The sequence below is a fragment of the Falco cherrug genome, chromosome 3 (genome assembly GCF_023634085.1).
Source record: "Falco cherrug isolate bFalChe1 chromosome 3, bFalChe1.pri, whole genome shotgun sequence".
NCBI lineage: Eukaryota > Metazoa > Chordata > Aves > Falconiformes > Falconidae > Falco > Falco cherrug.
Window position 1 is genome coordinate 106,420,661 of NC_073699.1, and position 20,609 is coordinate 106,441,269.

The window sequence follows — 20,609 nt, forward strand, 5'->3', positions numbered from 1 at the left end:
ACCTGCTCTCAAATCTAGAGAAATCTCCATTTAGCAGGATGTTATTTTGGAATCACTTAAGCCGTAATAATTCTGTTTTCGTGGTGATGCTGCATTTTAATTCAGATACTTGAAAGCGTTTTTATCATCAGCTACAGCGGTTTTATGCAACGCTTTGCCATCGCGCTGAAAACCAGACAGTTCACTAATTTCTAAGAGGAGCAAGACTTGAGTTTATAATTGTTAGGTTAATAAACATTTAAGTTTTGAAAAAAAAGTTCATCTGTTACTTACACTGTTGATTTACAGCGTTCAGACATACAGAAATCACACAGACATCATACACCTTCTCACTTTTTGCAAGAACGCTGTAAAATTAAGAGCTGAATAAATCTTGAATCTGAACTATTGATTATCCTTTAGGTTATGTTGTAATTTAACGTGCCTCACAAGACTTGCAGAGCGCACAGAGATCAATTCACTTGTGCAATGTGCAATGAGAGCATTTATATGGCATTATTCACTTCCGAAGTATCTCACACCAAATTAATTAATCTTAATACACGATGCTTCTGCAGGAACAGTTTTTTGCTTCCCAAATCAATAGCATTTAAAAAAAAAAAACAACAAACAAATTAATATTAGGTGAAACACACAGACAACTACCTGATACTGTAGATGCTTTGAAATGAGGCAGTAGTGACCGCAGGAGGGATGCTATTCCCTTGTTTACTTTTTCCTCCACCTAACAAGGCAAGTTCTTTCCACACACTTATTACTTGGTAATGACTGCTTTCACTCGTGAGAGGAATCACACACTGCTACCCGTCGCTGGAGCACACAAATATTCTGTCAGGAAAAAAACCATTCACTTATGAAGAGCAAAACTACAAATGCAGCCAGTGCCCGTTTGCCATGGTTGAAGCGGCAGAGGATGGCGGGTTCCAGGAGCACCGAGGTGGCACATCACCCGTGCAGCCACAGGGCATGCAAAGGGAAAACATGGCACAAAATCTGTGAGTCAGGCACGCTGCGGGCAGGCACCTGGCGTGCGGCGTGGTAGCACTGCTGCCCACACGCCTGTGCTGTACGCCCAGCGGCTCAGGTCCTGGCGCAGTGAAAGTTTCCAGACAGGACCACAACCTGCGTCAGTGTAGATGGATGTGTCAGTGTGGATGGACACACATCTAGAGAGTGGCAAAGAAATACAAGTGTGTGGTGGGTTTCCAGTTATGATTTAAAAAATACTTGTATTTGGTGAGTTTTCAGTTATGGTTTTAAGTTTTCAACCTAGAAGCCTTGGAAAAAACCTGTACTTGGAACCATTCATCTCCCTCAGTTATCCCTAAACAGAATAATAATTGAACAAGCTGTATTAGATGCATTTTGCATTGCCAACCACTGAAATACTGCGAGGATGCGATATACTCCAGATTGATTTCAACATGTAGAATCAATTGGAAATGAGCTACTGGAGATGAGCATCTAGTTTGGAAAATTCACGTGCAAAACTGCAATTAAAAATTGCCTTTCCATGGCTGAAAAGTCTTTTCAGATTATCATACTGGACAGTAACTAAACCCACCTCTTGATAGTTAAAAATTCACTGCCATCATGAACTATGGGAAAGCGAGAGCTGCTCAGTGCATCGCCTCTAGCTTGCTACCACCACATTCCAGCATTACCAAGATCTACGGCTGCTCTTCCAAGGCAAAGAAAGGCTGAGGACGATGGCAAGCGCGTGTGTGGAGGTGAGGGGGGAAATCCAGAACCCAGAAAGGCAGAGCGAGCAGACGTGGCAGCACTGAGCAGGCAGGCACTGCAGCAAGACAAACCAAGACCATGATTTTGTTGTTACTGTGCCACAATGTGTGTGCCCAGAAGGCTGGTACCAGGTAGGAGCCTCTCATCGTTAACAGATGTAAGACATTACTCATTATTACTAGCGTTGGAGAGTACAGCATCCTCCGGGGAGTAGCAGCAGTATTTTCTGGATGAGAACACTCCATTTCTGCCTTAAAGAACATCAATTCTTCCGCCACTACCCAGCCTTGCTTAATGGATAGCAGAGCTATTCCCAGCTACAAAGAAAGCATGTCCTAAATAAATGGAGAAGAGAAAGGCAAATAAAACGTTTGATAATAAAGTCTTGCAAGCCGCAGTCTCTTACAGGAGGGAAATAACCTCAACAGCTGGAAGGACAGCTTTCCTCCCATCAAGGTCAGATCTTCCAAAGGAAGGGAGGCCACCAGGTAGCACGCAGCTTGGCCCCAACCCAGCCGGTATCTCAGAGTACTGCTCCCCATCTGCTTCCTTCTACACATCTCCAAGGAGAGGAGCGGATGCCCAAGCACGAACCCTTGTTAGAAGCTCGCATGTTGATCCAACTACTGAATTGGTAATTTCATAGCCTCTCCTCAGCCCACCGCCCTGCTAAGGCACGAGGACCGAGGAAGGTGGGAAGTTAACAGAGTGGCTCAGGTGAAGCAGTAGTAGAGCTTCTCATCAGGCATTTACATTCAAGTGCCGCAGCACCTTCCCCTTCCAGGTCCCTCACAAAGAATGGAGAAAGGCAAGTTTTAGTATTTGTTTTGTATGTTCATCACAACAGGAACATAAGCCAGATCTAGACTAGGTCCAAGTAATAATTACTGTAATTAGCGCTTCATTCATATAATTACCAGCAGACCCCATAACATTTTACAATGGAGGTAATTACCCATATTTTACAGCTGAGGAAACAGATACAGTGCAGGTGAATAACTTAAAAGAAATCATGTAAATCTGTGGCACAGCCAGAGACTGCAATTATCCTTATTCCCAGCCAAGGCTCTCCCCAATAATCCATGCTGTATTCACTTCTGTCTTGTGGGAAGGAATCCAGAGAAAATAAACACAAACGGGAATTTCCAATATCTAGGAGAGCTGAAAAGCAGACAAGTCAAACCTGAAGGAGAAATAAAAACACATTTTTATCACCGAACATTTTCTCACCCGAGCTCTGCAGCTAAGAGTGAAGGAAAGACAGAGGACCCTAAGCTCCAGCACGGACAGAAAGCCAAATGCGGGGTTTTGACTGCTACAGGAGTTCTACTGCTGTAAGCAGAGTAAAAGCAGAAGCACAAGACTGAGTGGGGGAAAGCTGCCCAGCTGCATCGCCTCACCCCTTCAGCACCCACAGACCTCCGCACCTTTTGAGAACGTATAGATTACAGCAACAGCAGTAACTAAATTATTGAAGGGCTTTGCAAACAATATATGCAGAGAACAGCAAGCGGGGCGAGAAGCCTGGGAAACTGACCCCAACCCCCGGGGAGAAGGTCCCCAAGAAGTCAACAGCCAGGGCACCAGCTCTCCCACCGGTGGCTGGGCACCACTGCTGCGAGGCTGGCACGGCACACCAGCCTTCCTCCAAAAAGCGACCATTCCCCTTCCCTTCCAGGCACGAGGGCAACGGGATTCTCACCCCGAAGCTGCCAGCCCTCCACCGCAGGAGCAGGGCATGGCTGCCCACTTGTTACGAGCACTGGGTACCGACAGGTTCTGTACAGAAATCTGCGTTTCCTCAGGTGCAAAACTGGGCGGGGGGCAGGGGTGTAGAGTCTGTCCTGGATGCTTTTTCATCCTGCATGTTTGGATGAGTTTCATTACTAACAGGACAAGAAAGCCACTGTTTGCTTGTGTTGACCAATACATCTGTTTTTCAGAGTAGTCCAGACTGAAGTGAGCCATTTGTCTGTTGCCTATGTGTATTTTATTACATGAACAGCACATACAGATGACTGATACCCAGGTGTGTCTATTAGGTTGAATAAAGCAGATTCGGTTAATCTGACCCCAGCTGCATTACCTGAACAGCAGGACGACATGCAATGTTCTAAATCTAGTAAATGTGCCAAGTATTTCATTTCAGCCATTTAGCCTTATGTTAAGGTTAGTATATAAAAGCATCCAGCAGTACAAGATGTTGCATAAATATCAAAATTAAGACTTGTTTCAGGAGTGGATGTTATCAATATTCTGGCTTTGAATAACAGAAAAACCTTGTAGGCAGGAACAAATCTCTCAATAGAGCATTCTCTTAATATTTAAATAGACAAATGTTTTGCTTTGCCAACATTTTGCAGCATTGTGTAGTTCTTTGATTAAGCGTTTGAAGAAAACATGTATTTTCGCTCCTGTTCAGTAAAAAACAAGCTCAGTAAAATGAATTCAGTTCCGTCACCTCCTGCCATAAAACAGACAACTGTTGCTGATGTTCCCTACTGTCACCCAGTAACCCTACAGCAGAAACCCAAAGACAAACTTTAAGCTGGTGTAAATGGTAATGCCACTGCCGTGTTAGTGAAGCAGCTTTTCTTACTAGCATTTACTGTTGTTTAAACTGAGACCAATTCCAACCCTCCCTTTCCAAGGGCTCTACCTCCTCCTTCCCCAGCAGGTCTAGCATCCTGGAAGCCTGTGCAATAGCTAATCAGGCGTAATCCATATTCATTACGCTGATTTCTGTGAATAACCCGATTTCTGTGAATAACCATCTGTGCCTAACAGAATACTTGGAAAGATCATGAAGAAGAAAGCATGCACTATCCTGTGTCACCCAAACACCTTGCGAGATATACCCAACTACTCCCATCGCTAAGAACGCTTACCTTATGAAAAGAAGGCTGGATGGACATGACAAAATATCTCCTGAAACAAGAAATTCTAGCCATCTTTTAACCTCATGTGTTTTTATATTGACTCCAATTCCCAACACCAGACATTTTTATTCCATCGCTTATTTTTTTTTCCCTTTGCAATTTGTTCTACCAGGAGGCAGCTGAAAGCCAGCCCTCTGCACAGAGAGAGATTCCCTTTCGTTTCCAGATGTCTAAATAAAGGTTTTTTAAAAATTGCTTTCCTAGAAAGTCAAGGCATTCACGTCTAACTGCTGCTGATATAAAATGTGTTACAAGGAGGAGAAAAATAGTCTTCAAGGAGTTTTCTTGAGCAAAAATAAATATTTTTTCCACTGAGTTTTAAAAACCCTGTTCCAAAAGAAATAGCTCGAGATGATTTTGGAGGATCATACTTCTCAGGCTGACAGGCAGCATTAAAACCAGGGTAAAAGCCAAATCCCAGCTATCCAAAGCACATTCGATGTAGGAGCTAGAGCCTTGTATACCAGAATCGATGACTCTCAGCCTAAAAAAAACCCTAAAATCTGGAACAGGAGGGGAAAAGGAAAAAAACACCTGAACGCTTCAAATGCCAGTGCAGGCTGCGATGTCCAGCTTGGCTCCTAACCACGGGGTCAAAGAGAAACACGTACATCAACACGGAGGAGATACTGGGCAGCAGAACATGGTGCATACTGGTTGTAACTGCCACGTTACTTTAACAGGTGACTCTGCAAACACAATGAAGGGCAGTTTGAAAACAGAGATCTTGCTGGTTAAGCACAAAGATTAGTGCCAGAACTACCGTTTTCTCAACCACAGATGCTAATTAAAAATAGGAGATGCTTCCTGAAAGAGACTCGGGTGACGATGGTGTGCCCCCACCACTCAGGGGCAAAACCCTCCGAGCCCTGCAGAGGGCTGGCAGGTAAATGAGGTGGCTGAGACCCCACGGCTCAGCAGCAGCCCCGGACCATCAGCAGGAGGGTCTTCAGATGGGCTTCAGCCTCCTCCAAAAGAGGTCGGACACAGGCAGCGGCCAGACGAGGTCAGCGGAGCCGACTCGGAACATGTGAACAGCTCACTACCATTTTAATCTGCAGGTCTAATGAACAGTGTGAAGTTTTATAAGCATCAACAAGGCTCAGGGAAGACCTAAATCCATTTCAGCGCTCATTTAGCAGCTTCATCAGTGTGCAATTAAAACTTCAGCATTAAATGTTAGAGAATAAAATAATGAGGCACTTAAAAAATAATCTGTACTTCAGTGGGCCGTGCTCAGTAGATTTCATATGATCACTTACAAGATAAAAACAGAATCTGGCCAAAACCTGTCTTATACACCAGTACCCTTTCAATGGAAAAATGCAAAGAAAGAGCTGCTAAACTTTGGAAGCTTTACTATCCCACGTACACTCGACACTGCTTCTTTAAGCACATCTGTGCTTAAAGCACATCTCAAAGCACTGATAACTTTCCTCTTGGCTTCAGTGATAATGTAAAAATAAATGTAAATTGAGTTTCAGTCGAGATTTTCATTTTGGTCTAAAGCCTAATCTTTTATTAAAATAGCTATCAGTTTTAAGCTGATGGTTAGGAAAAGTTATCTTCAGGACAAGGAACAAAATTTTAACAATAAAGAGCATTTCTTATTCATAAGAGTATCTTAAATGCTCCCATGATTACTCTGAGCTATGTGACTGAGTGGGAAGGGGGACAGGACCCAGCATATGTTTTAGTGACCAAAAGGACTGTAGAGAAATGCAAATTAAAACCAAAGATGTACAGAAATATCAAAATAAATTAGAGTAAGTACTGGGAGAACACAGGTCAAAAAAAGTAATGTGCTATACAGGAAACATACACACAGTTAAACTTAAAAGAAGCAAAAACCAATGAAAGTTATATACTTTATTTTTTTTAACAACTGAAATATTTTTTATTTAAGAAAAGCCAACATTACATCTCTTCATAGGGAAAAAAAAAAAAAAAAAAAAAAAGACATTTGGGGAGGTCAAAGAACGCTACAGTTTAAAATGATGAAATGTTACAGCTTGCACACCAAAATTAAAAATGACATGAAATTAAAAAATGAAATGGTTACCAAAGTAATGCAGGTCAAGGGATCAAAGGTGAAGGGTCACACATTATTAAAAAGAAATCCAAAAGGGCGTCTGCATCAAGATCTCTGCAAAACAAAGGAGCTTCAGTGAGTAAAACTCGTACCTTCCGCGGAATCCCATCAAAGCTCTCGCAATTCCCCGCTCGGAGCAGCGCCCTCCGGCCGTCCTGCTCCCACCCGGGATGCTGCTGGCCCTCCTGCGCCGCCACCACCCTGCCGACCAACCTCAGCTCCAACCTCTACCAGCTCTTTTTAATATTTTTTTTTTTTTTCCTTAAACCTCCCTGTAGAATGGCTTCTACAAGCCTTTCCATTTCCATACTGGTGCACTGGCTTCTTACTATAGAAAAGGTGTTTTCGGAGCTCGGGAGAGACAGCAGCGCGGCTGGGGTGCTGGAGCCGGGATGCAGAAAGCACGCAGCCCCGCTGCAGCCCGACAGCCCCCTTCCCTACGGAGGCGGCCGCTTCGGTGAGAACACAGACGCTGTCAGTACAACTTCCAGGTCGCCTGTTTCCAAAGTATTACACACCCTTTTGCAAGAGTTTGCTTTAGTCGTCGTAACTGTGGAAATACAGTGATTATTGACACACACGCACACTGAACTCCTAACATCATATCATATTGGTTGAACGCTACAATAAAAAAGTAATTCAAATGTGGTTACCAAGACAAAGGCCTCTCCTCCTGGAATTTCAATTACATAGAAGCTATAAAACAACCTTTGGTACCCATTTCCAAGCAAGATGCAGTCAATTATCTATACTAAATTTATGCAGAGAGCGTAATATTTACATCAGATAACTTTAGGAGAAAGACAACCACCAAGGGCATTACATCCCTTTTTGTTTCAGCATCTCCCCCAGCCCTGGCAAGGCGTGACATTTCGGGAGCCTTTCAGCACGACTGGCATAGCTTCATGACTCAAGCCAAGAAACCAACCCACCCCACGAAACTGTGTCTTTGCAAGGCCAAGAAGCCACCAATGACAGAAAATCACCATCTTCAAAGCTGAGGTGTAGTTCAAATTTGCCTCTGGATTCTTCCAGAAACACATCCTTCTGCATCGCTCCCGCTTTACGCGCATGGCAGGCGAGAGGCCCCCGGCCCAAGCGGGCAGGTCTGTACCTTTAACACCCGCCAGCAGCACTCTCTGGCAAACTCTCCTGCTAAAGTTACTGTCACACACTGGAATTCAAACTTAAGTTCTTGCCATTGCTTCCAACATTTACCCATCCCAATTTTTGCGTACACTTTTCCACTGTTACCTCACCCGTGTGCTGAGGCTGGGTCCTTGAATCAATTTGCCCCACGGATCTGCGGAACGGGCTCATCCTGGAGGAAAGCGGTTTGGAAACCAAGTGACTTTGAAATAATTTGACAACAAAGGCAGAGATTTGCAGTGACTCAGCAGCTAATTAAGTCCAGAAGGTATTATCATGAATCATATGCTCAGGAAGACCCCGTACCTCAGGAATTCCTCAAAGGAGGGAGATGGGGAATGAACACGGTCACCCTGTGGGCAGCTGCGGCAGTGGGGCAGGGGCTGCTGGCACAGGCAGCTCCGGTGCGGCTCCCGCAGCCCCCAACACCAGTCAGGCTCCCTCCCGACTTCTCAGGTAAGACAAAGTTTGCATAAAGATGAGTTTTAAAGAACTCCAAGACCATTTTGCGCCCGGGATGGCAGCCGACTCCACTCATGCGGGGCAGACCCGCAATGCCCAACACTCCACCAGCACTTTGCTAACTCCACTCTCCTGCCTACGGGGCAGCAAACAGCCCCCGGCTCCTCTGCTGATCACCCACCACCATGCTCGTCAACAACTGGGTACAGACCTTAATTCCAAGGGAACGAACACAGAGACTTTGTTTTCTATTTTTTTTTAAATTATTATTTATTTTTTTATTTCTCCTCCACTGCAACAGATTCCTGCCCTCCCCGCCCCCCGGTACACTTTGTTCCCCGCAGTGATCACTCCTTATGCAGAAAAACCACCAGTTTCACTGTTGGTCCTTTACCTTCAGTTCTACCCCTGCATAAAAGCTCTGCTTTTATTGGCACTAATTTTTCCTTCATATCTAGTTTTAATTTTTCATCTAAATCCCCTGATTTTTCTTTTCAAAATGAAACAGCCACGCTCAGAAGTAGCGAACATGAGACCAAGACGACAGGATTTCAATCACTTACAAAATATAATATCCTCAAGTTTCCATTCATTTGACAAGTGAACCAATTCATTCGTGTTTATATATGCCAGTCCCTGGCAGAGAGACACTTACAATTGACTTTGTAAATTGACTTTGGTGTAACATTTTCCTTGTCAAATGCAATACAAAGTACAACTCGCCTAACACACCGCTGAGTATTCCACTCCGTGCTGGGCAAGCCAGAGACCCAAATACGTGATGCAGCAGTACCTACCGCTACCGTTGGTATTCCTATAGATAAAACAGCTAAATGATAATTAAATTTACGGACTCTGCTGATTCTCATGTTTGAAAAAGGGCTTACATAACTGGTAACTCCAACTTTTTATTCCCCCTATACATCCTCTTTTGTAACTATACTTCAGAGTATTCATGTACCATTAAAAGGATGAGCCGCAACAGCTGATGCAGGTTAGGAAAAGCACAGCAGATTTATCAATTGGAGGAAATAATATTCCACCTTATTTCCCTGTGTTCCTAGAGCAATCTACGATACCCTTTTTTTTTTTTTTTTTTTTTGGGGGGGTGGGGTGGGTGGGGGTGGGTGTATTAAACATACAGTAGGCAAAGGATCAGAGTCCATTTCTACAGAGAGTACACGCCTGGACATGCTTTTGCTGCTGCCGAACTATGGCTGCCTACACGACAGACTTTCAGCAGAGGAACCTGGGGCGCCTGCCACGGCACAAACCAGACCGTCCCCTCTGAAAGGGCAGCTCAGGTTTGCTGGGAGGTTTTGCCCTCACACCCCAGACCTGGTCCTGCCTCCCCATCGCTTGGAGCAGCACACAAAACCAGTATCTCCATCCCCTGAACGCCACCAGCACAGGCAGCTGCGTCTCTGCAGACAGGAGCAGGAGGGCACTCGCTGTGAAGCCTGGATGCATGGCACGGCTGCAGGAGCACTCAAAGCAAACTGGACCAATTCCACTCCAAGCTAATTACTAGAAAGCCTTAAAACTTGTAAAAATATTCAGAGGCATTTTCATAGGTTACTGATGTCAAAAAGTCAGCGAGCTAAATACCATCAGCATCTTATACTTTGTGTATAATATGCTAAACTAATTATGAAGAAATTTTCTTCTTTAGCTATAATTAAGTCTAAAAAAAAGTTAATTTAATTAATTCAATTTAGTTTGCTTGGGGAAAAAAAAAATAACAGGAGGGCAGGATGTTATCCAAAAGAGTGTATTTCATCTGTTTGCTATGCTTTACAGGATTCAGTCTGGTCCCAGGACTCCAACACACTAACTGCACAGAAGTGCAAAATCAGCCATTTTTAAAGACTTATTATTATACAATTACAACATGGGTCCTAACATTAACAAAAGGGAAGGAAAAAAGTTAAGATTTTCCGAAGAGGAAGATGAGGAATCTCTATTCAGCACAAACAGCAGAGCAGGTATTACTGTTTTTCTTGAAAACTGGCAGGAGCAGTAACCTTTCAATTCTGCTAAATCACCGAGCCTGCTCACAACATTTACTAATTATGTAAACATAACTGAGAAACCGCAAAAGCAAAGCCAGTAGCAGATTTTCTGCTTTGTACATTAAGCAAAGTGCAGAATTTCATTAATTTCACAAAATAAACCCATAATGAAGTGCTTCTGTTCAAGAGAAATTTCCATCTCGTTCACTGATCAGTCTTAAATCCTAATCACACGCAGCGAGAGAAGCCACCCACATGTGCTAGACTGCACCAGTCAGGTGTACAAACAGCTTACTCCCCACTCGGCTCCACTCAGGGTGGAAATGTTAGTATTTCCTTTTGATCTCACTTTCTGAGCTTTTTCTTCTCCTCTGCAGAATGTGGGTTTTCTGACATTTCTGTTGGCCAAGGGGATGGACACGCTTTGGTAAGTGCCGTACCAATGGCTGGTAGAACATCCAACCAGTGACAAACTCTGCTGCCTTCCCCAGCTACAACACCTAGCAGAAGACCACCACCACCACTGAAACAAGGGGTGTGAATCCACACCGATGTTCTTGATTTTATAGATGCTCTGGCTCTTCCAGGCACTTTAAAGACATTTAGGATCGATCATCAAGTCCAACCATTAACCAAGTACTGCCAAGGCCACCGCTAACCCATGTCCCTAGGTGTGCCACATCTACACCTCTTTTACATACCTCCTACATAGGAAGCATGCACAAGCCAGGCTGCGACCGCTTCCCCACCACTCCTCCAGCCAAGGATCATCAGGCAGAACAGAAAGCAAGAAAACGTCTAATAATAGCGTTTGCCAATACCACCGTTGTATTTTATACTCCGTGACCACACAGGCAGCAGGCAATTAGTCAAAATTAAATATTCTCATTGCTCTTAAGAGATCACAGAGCCGATGCAGGCTGCGAGGACGCTCTGTAAGTGCTCCATCAGCGCAGAGCTCCTGCAACAACAGCCAGCCTCTGCCTTTGGGGAACTCCGTGCTTCAGCAAAACACACCTGAGTTAACTTGAGCTTAATGAAACAAAAACACTGAGTAACTTTACAGTCCTCAGGAAACTGTAATGAGCACTGTTGCTTTCTGCATATTGCAGAGGGGATGCTGTGACCGGGACAGATGCCCCTTGCTCGCTCTGACTGTGGTGATGAGAAAAGCCGATCCCGTACACTCGCCCAACCCCTTGAATGTGTAACACATTAAGCTACTTCAGTAAATAACGTATGAACTGGTACAGAAATGTTGCAAAGCGTTACAATAAACTCTACCGTCCAGGGCATCCTTAAAACAAATAGGTGTTTTAAGTTTTCAGACATAAGAGCTAATTCTAAAAGGCACTTAAAAGCATTAAATAATAATAAAAAAAGTAGTATGTGGTACTGCTACCCAGAGTTGTACTTTGATGAACAAACTTGTCACAAGAGAAGCCGTCCCCCTTACGGGCTGCCTGATGTGTCTCTGCCAGGAGGCTGAGGGGGAACTGGAGGCAGCAGGCAGCAGAGGACACATCGCTTTCACCCACTCCTTGCTGGCATTTCATAGCACAAAAGCCAGCGCAAACACTCGAGACTCACTTCCCAAATCAGTCTGAGTGTCTTACGTCCCTTGGGCAATTCTCCAAACCTTCAAGACCTGCGTGCTTTAAAGAAAAGACGGGAAATAACTTGATGTCAAGCAGAAAAGGAGAATGTCACTGTCGCACAAGCGAAACAAAAAAGCAAGACCACTCACAGATGGCACTGAGCAGGCGACTCAAGGTCCCCAGCGCAGCACTGTCAAAGAATTTCTTCCTATGCTAAATAATGCTCAGATACAGAGTTTCATAACTGTGCTTATTTGCACACTAGCAAGTAATACCTAAGCCTGAAATTTGTAAGAAGTTGATGCTAGATAGCACATTGGAGAACAGGTCGTTTCCGCCGTGCCCCTCAAGAAAAGCTTAAGCACATGAAGCAATTACTACTGGTTTTTTCTACCGTGGAAATTCTGGCCTTCTCCCAGCAGAGAACGTAAATATAGAGAACTGTCAGAAACAAAAGCCCTAGGTAGCATTTTACATTTCCGATGTTTAACTTTTTCTTCTTTCTCGTACTGCGTCATTAAGTGTTTACAAGGATGATTAATGACTGCGGCTGCCAACTCTATTAGTGAAAGGCATCTCTGCTCAAAGCTGCAATCCCGCGTTTGGCAAGCGCCATGCAGAGACAAGGTTACTCCGACACCCTTGGGCCCCTGCACCCACCCGCGCCGCCAAAAGCACAGGATGCATTTCCCATCCCACAGATGATGCCTCTTGCTGCCCAAAGTGATTAACGCTTAACGAGCCGGCGACCTTCATCACCTCCGTTCAGGGACAAGGCGCGAGGGAGTGCCGACAGCCCTCGGGTCCCTTTGGCGAGAGCTCAGCTGATGCCAGCGCTGCGTGGCACTGCTTTGGCACCACCGAAGGGACCAGAGACCCAGCCCTCCCAAACGCAGGCTCCCCCAGCACGCCAAGCGAACTAGAAGCGGCACCGTGCCATAGGAAGCCTTTGCTCCGTCCACTCACTAAAACCAAACCAGATCTGCATTATGCAAACACTGAAAAGGTTCAAAATGAACAACAACTAAAACCCAAGAGCAAGGAAATCCCTCACATGCACACAGCATTGCAGAATTTTCTGGCAATTAACTGATTTGTCCTAATGTGAGAAATCATATGAAAATCCCCTTTCTATCCTCCCCCAGAGCAAGAGAAATAAGCACACACACACTTTCACAGGCATCTCAAAAAATGTAAATCTGTAATTAAATTGCTTGGCTAAACTTATGATTTTGTATCTCTGGTTAAAAAAAAATGAATTAGAAGGAACGTTTCCTTCACTAGGAAATATAAAACCACTATAAACTTGATTTAAGACTAGGTGACATCTTGATATGGAAATATATTTCCATCAAACATTTCAGTTAAAACTGCATAATCTGACAGAAAGCAAACATCTCGATAACGTGTTCTAAGCATTTTTAAATGCTCCATTTCTCTTGCTGTTCATCGTATTATTTTACTAAGTGTAAAGTCAACCACAACCTATTCAGCTCTCAAAGGATATTGTTTCTCCATCCCAATTACCCAATCCGGAGAAACGTATGACCATTATATCCTCCATCTGCAGATGAAAGCGTTCAGAAAAAGTTATTTGTGGCGTTCCCATGGCGATGCCCTGGTAGAGGAAAGAACAAACTCCAGCTGCTCCCTGACCTCCGCCTTCAGCACGACGGCAGCATCTTATTTGCAGATGCAAGAGAATCAGCAGCAGACTGAGCCTACACGCCAGCGTGCAACGCGTGCCCTTCATGCTGCCCACCAGCCCCAACCGCTGAACACACACGCCTGCGCTTCATTTCAAGGACCCGCAGATGCATGCAAGGGCCATGTTTCCATTCCCTTGAAACATCCCCGTGCAAAGTAGCAGAAAAAGCAACGTGTAAGGGCTTCGGAAAGCAGCCAGGTTGTAGCTGGGTTAGAAGGGATGCATCCCGCACCGCACCCCATACCAGTGCCCATCGCGCTTGCATGTCAGAGAAATGTATGGTGAGACCAGACATCCGTGAGTTTGTCTGAGCACACAGGAGGAGTTTGAGGGAGGACAGCAATGTCACAGACATGTTCACATCTGTAAGGTACTTAACGTGTTTTATTTCTTCTACATCTTTTCATAAATCTCCCTATCAATGAGCCACCTCACCAGCAGTACCAGTGATTCTGAAATTAACAGAAAGATTCCAGAAATACCACTGTATAAAATACATCTTTTTTATACATCTTTTTTCTTCTATATTTTACTTCTGTATTTTACAGCTTCTTCACCAGCACAGACAGAACACCTGTATACTCAGATAAAAAAAATACATTCCCCTAGGAATGACTCTGAAATGTAGTCCAACATTATTATTCAATTATATCCTAAGAAAAAATCAAGTTTTATAACAGCGAACAGAATTTAACTTCCAGGTTGGGGGTGGGGAGGGCAATAAAATCTGTAAGCTAAGCTCCCTCCTCCCCCATAATTAACAGAAATTTTCCAAGACTTCATCTAGGCATAGGATTCTTTCTTTTTCTCCTCTGAGCTAACAAGGCCTAAAATCTCTGGCCACAAGAAAAGCTCTTCCTTCTAAATAATGCGATAGGGAAACTGCAACCGACACGCCACATAGGCTGGCAGAGACAGCACCAGTAACAACCCACATACAGAAGCAGCTCCTTGTCCCCACTGCGTGGCAGCCGCAGTGACAGATTTTGGAGGAAAGAGAGATACAAATGACTGTGACAAATTGACATTCAAAAAGACAGAAGTGGGATCGTTTTAGGTTTTTAACATACCAGCTGATGCTTTGCAATTATCAGCAAACAATCCGTCTAGAATTAAGGTATGAGACAAACACCTACAATATGCTGGCAAGCACCATCCAAACCATTCACTTTCCCCCTCTCCAGGACACCGACACGTCCTTCAGAAGGGAGGCTACGTACCCATGTGTTTCTTCTAGCCTAATACACCTTGCAAGTGCCTACTCTTTCCCGTTTGCATCATGCTTATGAAGAATAAAGTTTTCCAGCTATATGATTAACTTTGTTTGCCACATCCTGTGCCCTGGGAAGCTACATGCACCAAACATTGTTCAAAAAGAAAAGCTGAAAGTCTGGGTGTGTGTAAATGTATACACAAGGCTCCAACGAGGGACAACAGAAATACTAGAGAAAGTCACTAAAACCCAACGAGCTGTTTCCCATAATAAGGAGGAGCCACATTCTGCCAGAAACCAATGCAAAGAGCTTTCCTTCAACTGTCTTCGTCAAAACATCATCTTCTAGAGCCACTGAAATTGCTATTAGTCCGTGCCCTCTTCCCATTACTATAAACACTATCATAGAATAAACTGCAACCCACATTTTCTACAATTTACATTTCAATTCAAATGACCCACGACAAAAACATCTACACAGAAGAGCCAGTGCCAGCAGCTCCCCAAAAGGCCCCATAAATTCTGTCACAGTACTTGGTATGTTGAAACCAGAAAGGGGAGGGCAGGTGAAGGACTCCAACTTTGAAAAATACACACATGAAGCGATCCATATTTGATTTTGTGCTCAGCTTGCCACTTGCAGTCGTTAAACTCGTGAGTACAGTTTTTGTTAACACGTTTAGATGCTACGAATGACTCACTGGAGGGACACAAACAGCTAGCTTGCAGGAGGCAGGCACTAACTGAAGTTTTACAGTAATTTCACAAAGTCGGTTGCTTCTATTATGAAACAATTCCCACAAACATGGCAAAGGTACTGTAAGACAGTGCTACTGAAAACTAAAACTATACTATAGGTATCGCCATGTAACTTCCAGCCTTGCTGCCCAGAGGGAATAAAGGCATGGGGATCACAGACCTATTTGGACTGCTCTTCAACTTGACCTTGGCCCACCAGACACCTGAATTTGAAATCGTTCTGTTTCATTTCAATGATCCAAACCATGATGTGTTAACAGGAGACAGGCAAGCTAGCACATTCAGAGTAATGGGATTCCAGTGTAAAAGACCCCGAAACTCTGTCCCTCCCTATCCTTAACAAGGTTCCTCCAACACGAGTAAGCTAGTGACTTTCCAGGACCCCGCTGGGCAGGAAAGAACACACACTGGTTTTTGTTCGGAAGTCTTTACGCACTATAAGACAACACTTTGTTCCACACAGTACTAGAACACCTACCTAATTTTAAACAATTTTGAAACACATCAATAAGATGATAAAAGACTTGACCCTCTGAGACAAGCGACATACGCACGCACACACACAAGCAATGGACTCCTGCTATACTAGTAGTCACCTTCCCCATTTGGCTTCAAGTCTAGTTTAATTCTCACCCTCAACATGTAATAGGTCTTTATTACAACAGGCTCCAGAGCCAGGGAGTTTGTACATGGCACACTCTCAAAAAATAATCCATAAGCATCAAATAAGCTGGTACATTCAAGAATAAATAAGAGATTTAACTACCTCATTAGTGTTCCAGCGGTGCCTCTCTTTCGGTAAACTTGAACATTTTGGTAGACATTCAAGCAGCTTCTTCGGTAAAAAGATTTTTACATGACTGCCATTGCTGTTCCCATGATCATCTAGAAAGAAGAGAAGACACATGATGTAGACACAGGAGACCAGATGGTTCCCACCAGCAGACCCTAGCTACAACAGGACTTGGAAACCCACTGGTTAACTTCTCAAAGAGCAGGCAATTTGTCATTGCAAAGCAGAACATGGCTTTCGCTTGAAATGGCACCTTTATTTCAGAAGTATAAATACAGTTTAATTCCTTGTGGTTGCAAAGTTTGAGAAAAGCTTTGATGGATTTGTGCACGAGGAGCCTGTGTGTGTGCTTACCTATGCCTATTTTAGCTTATTATTTCCCTCAGTGACAAATTTTACAAGCAATAGCGACAAAACGTTACAGAAGCTGTGACCACAGCAGTATGACCTGCCAGGAAAGTCGTAAATGAAGTTCACACTCGACAGGATTTGCAAGTAAATAAGCACAAGAGCCCCAGTACCTGCTATAATTTTGTCAAGCTGCAGCAGAAATGCAGCTCAAGGTCTATTAGTTCATTTAAAACTAAAATGTGCTGTACCTGATTAAAAACAGGTTACTTTTCTTTCCACGGACAGCTCAGAAAGTAAATGTAGTTCCTCAACATAAGAGTGAGGCAGAGGCATGGAAATCTTCCTACCTCACCACACCTGGGGGTCTCAAAACCAGAAATACCAAAGGAAACAAAACTATTCTTTGTGGTTGCTAAAATTGTAGGAAGTGCATTGATTCCCCTTAAAAAACAAAAGACGCACCCCAAAACCCCCCAAAGTCCAACAACGGCATGCAGAAGTCCCAGAAGCATGACCCTGACCCTCTATCACCACCTAAAGAAAGCAAGCATCCACGAACTGCACATCTTCATGGACCAAATCAGCCCCTGCAGAAAAGGGAACTGGAGCAGCAGGACAGGACATCCCAGCCACAGCCTGGAAGCTTTCCTAGTTCTCCTTTCAAAACCCATCATCTCTGCCTTCTTCCACGATGCCCACACGTCGCGTGGCAGATGCTGGGCAGCGGTATACGAGTACACTTACTCAGTGACATTTTACCCTACAAAATTAATTTATAGTCATTTTCCATTTGGAAGTGTACAGAAAAAGGACATTAACTTTTTCCTTTTACACATCTAATCATTTATGTCATTAAACAGATGTCAGCATCATGATAAAACTCCCCTGCAATTACGCACAATACAGAAATTTCCCGTGACCTGCAGCAAACCAGAGAACCCGTCCCGCAATCATTTTAGAAAGCGGGCGAAGAGCGCAAACCGGCAGCTAGACGTCCCTAGTATTTTTAAAGCTTGATTATACTCTTGGATGTGTCAAGTTCAACAATATACATGCTGTTAAATCAACTACTCGTGCAAGCACAGCAGATGAGTTTACAAGATAAGCAGCGATGTGTATGATAAACGTGAGCTGCTCTATAATTTACGAGTCCTGTGCGCTCCCTGAGTTATTGGGAACTTTCCTGTACGACTGCGTTAGACTAAATCAACAGGGTTGCCAGCTCCGTGCTTCTTCCTGGGTGAACGAGCAGTCGGGCAAGCATTGATCTTCACTGAAGTGGTAAAGGAATCGGGAAGAAGGTTCTCTCAGTTGATTTTTTTGTATACCACTCCAGGATTTCTAGCCTGACACTGCATATCTCAGATCATTACTCTACAGGGCTTTCTGGTCACATCTTTTTCCCAGTCAACGTTCCGCGCATGTGATCATCACCTTTGTTATTTCCCACCACCCCGGGCGGCTCAAAGCTTCACAGACACGCACGTCATGACACTTGGGGCTACCCACGCAGAGACAGCAACGTGCCCGGGGCAGAGAACCGAGGTGGGTAGGGCCCCATTGCAACAGCAGCCCCCAGCCTTTCCCACCAGTATTTCCAGAGGCACCGTCCAAGTGAGCGGGTACCTACTTCACGCTTCCTGCATTAATTTTATACCATTTTCACATCTCATTCAAAATATTGCATCGCACTACATTCAATTCATTAAGGCGGCAAAGTATTTTACAGCACACATTATTGCTTTTATCAGCCAAACTACATCCCCAGTTACATCTCATCAGCTTATTTTCCATGGGCACATTCTAATTGACATTAATTGTATTACTTCCCCTTACCTCCGTATCAGTCAAGTCCTCTATCATTCATTCCATTATTTTGCAGGGCTGGCAGACCTCTAATTATTCAGCTCGTTTTATTAACTTTCTTCCACTGTCATCAATTACCAGTATTATTAATCCAGAAAGTGCCTATGGATAATAGATCCCTTAAAAATGTTTTGGTAGAAGTTACCAGAACTTGCTGACTCTAAACCTTCCGACTCCTGTTGTTAGCATCTTGTACTTTTGCATTATTATAGCAAGGGAAGGTCATTTCCATCGCCCTGTAACGTGCCTACATCTCACGTACGCTCCCCTTTTCTGCATTTAGCAATGACATTTCTTCATTCCAAAAACCCCCCAACCTGGAAAACAACAACTGCTGCCTGTCTCCATCTGACAGGCTTCTCGTTAAAGAACCCTCCAGCCGCGTGGTCAGAACGAGACACAATAATCGTGCTATGGGAAGGGAATCCTAAATTCAGCGACCTCTGGAACAGGCATGACCTTGGAGAAGGACGAAGCGGGCCAAGCAGTGGTGAGGAGTAACAAGAGTGTGCCTTGCCCCGAACGATGCACGCACACTTGCTTTACAACTCGCCTCTCCACCCGCTGGCACCGTTCATGACGTATTCCCGAGTGGAGGAAGATCTGTGCAGGTAAAACAGGGAAGCTGGACACCGAAGAGGAGGCTTGCTCTGCCAGCTGCAGGAACAGTGCTGGCAGCCCCTGGCTACCCCCGGACCTCCACCCCACCTTCCCTCGGACCGCATTTGACGCTGGCAGATCCCCCGCCCCACGCGGGAGCTGTGCCCCTGCCTGCAGACCCGCTACCCCACTGCACACATTCCTCCAAACAAGCTTTTGCTTTGCTATTCACGTTCCTCACAACAAATATCGCAAACGTTTCAACCAAAATACATTTTTAGGGAGGTGGAGCACCAAAAAAAAAAAAAAAAAAAAAAAAAAAAAGGTTGTCCTTTCATTTGAATCAAATCTGTCATTTCTAGTCTCCCCGATGTACCCACTCACCTACTACAGAGTCTTCTGATAAAGGCAGAGGAATGAGAATCAACATCACTCAGCAACCAGGCCAAGCTTTCAGAGTAGCCAGCATGCACTCCAGAGGAAATAGTTTACATTTATTTAGAATTAAAATGTCCTCTGTAGTGTGGGGAAAAAAAAAAACCTGCAACTGCACGCTTATTTGATTTTACTGTCCAAATCCAGGCCAGATCTGTACTTGAACTTTCTTCCCTGTATTATTTTTGCTATGGGTCCAACCTACAACACTGTGACCTGCAAACCTATCCAGTGTCGATAAAAAGTGCTTTTGCAAGCAAAGCTGCATTTGCACAAGGAGGATTTGCCAGTAAAGCTGTATCGACACGGGGGGACTTCAGTGCAAAGCTGGCCACAGTTCAAAAATGCTTCCCAAGACATGCACAGCCCATTCGGAACGCTACAATAAGGAAGCTATATACTAAAATCTAGCAGCCTGCAATGTAACTTGTTATAATTCAGGATGAAACTCGAAATTTAAGTTCCATTAGCAATCTTCCAAGATTACTTATTAGCAAAGCAGAAACTTGCGTAAAATTAAGAAAGTACAACTATTATAAAGTTCATGGAAAGTTCCATATTAATTATACCACATAAACCCTTCGTAATTTTATGGGTTTCTTCATGCTCCTTGCACTTTATCCTCCCAAGGGATGCAACATGGACCATAAAACTTTAAAGCGCACAACAGCAAATCACACAGCAAGTCTGTGCTCTACCCCTGCTCTCCAAACAATCCCCTCCCTGCCCCCCCCCCCCTTTTTTTTTTTTCTTTTAACTGGTTCTTAAATCTTCTGTGATCCAGAGGGTGAATTTAGATCTGGAAACCATTTAACTACCACAGTTTGTCAATATAACATATAATTGGAGAGTACAGAAATGGCTGAATGGGTGTTGATCAACTGCTGAT

General features: G+C 44.1%; 1 protein-coding gene across 14 annotated transcripts in view; it reads right to left on the bottom strand.

Annotated features, from left to right (window-relative positions):
- CAMTA1 (calmodulin binding transcription activator 1) overlaps window positions 1-20,609 on the bottom strand; it is a 324,887-nt gene that overhangs the window by 275,517 nt on the left and 28,761 nt on the right. For 13 of the 14 annotated variants that reach the window (XM_055705087.1, XM_055705080.1, XM_055705081.1 and 10 more), the window contains one exon: window positions 16,442-16,560. In XM_055705087.1, the coding sequence (XP_055561062.1) occupies window positions 16,442-16,560 (119 nt within the window). Of the gene's footprint in view, window positions 1-5,216; window positions 5,372-6,744; window positions 6,831-16,441; window positions 16,561-20,609 lie in introns of those variants that run through there. The other variant, XM_027803212.2, reaches the window with a different exon arrangement.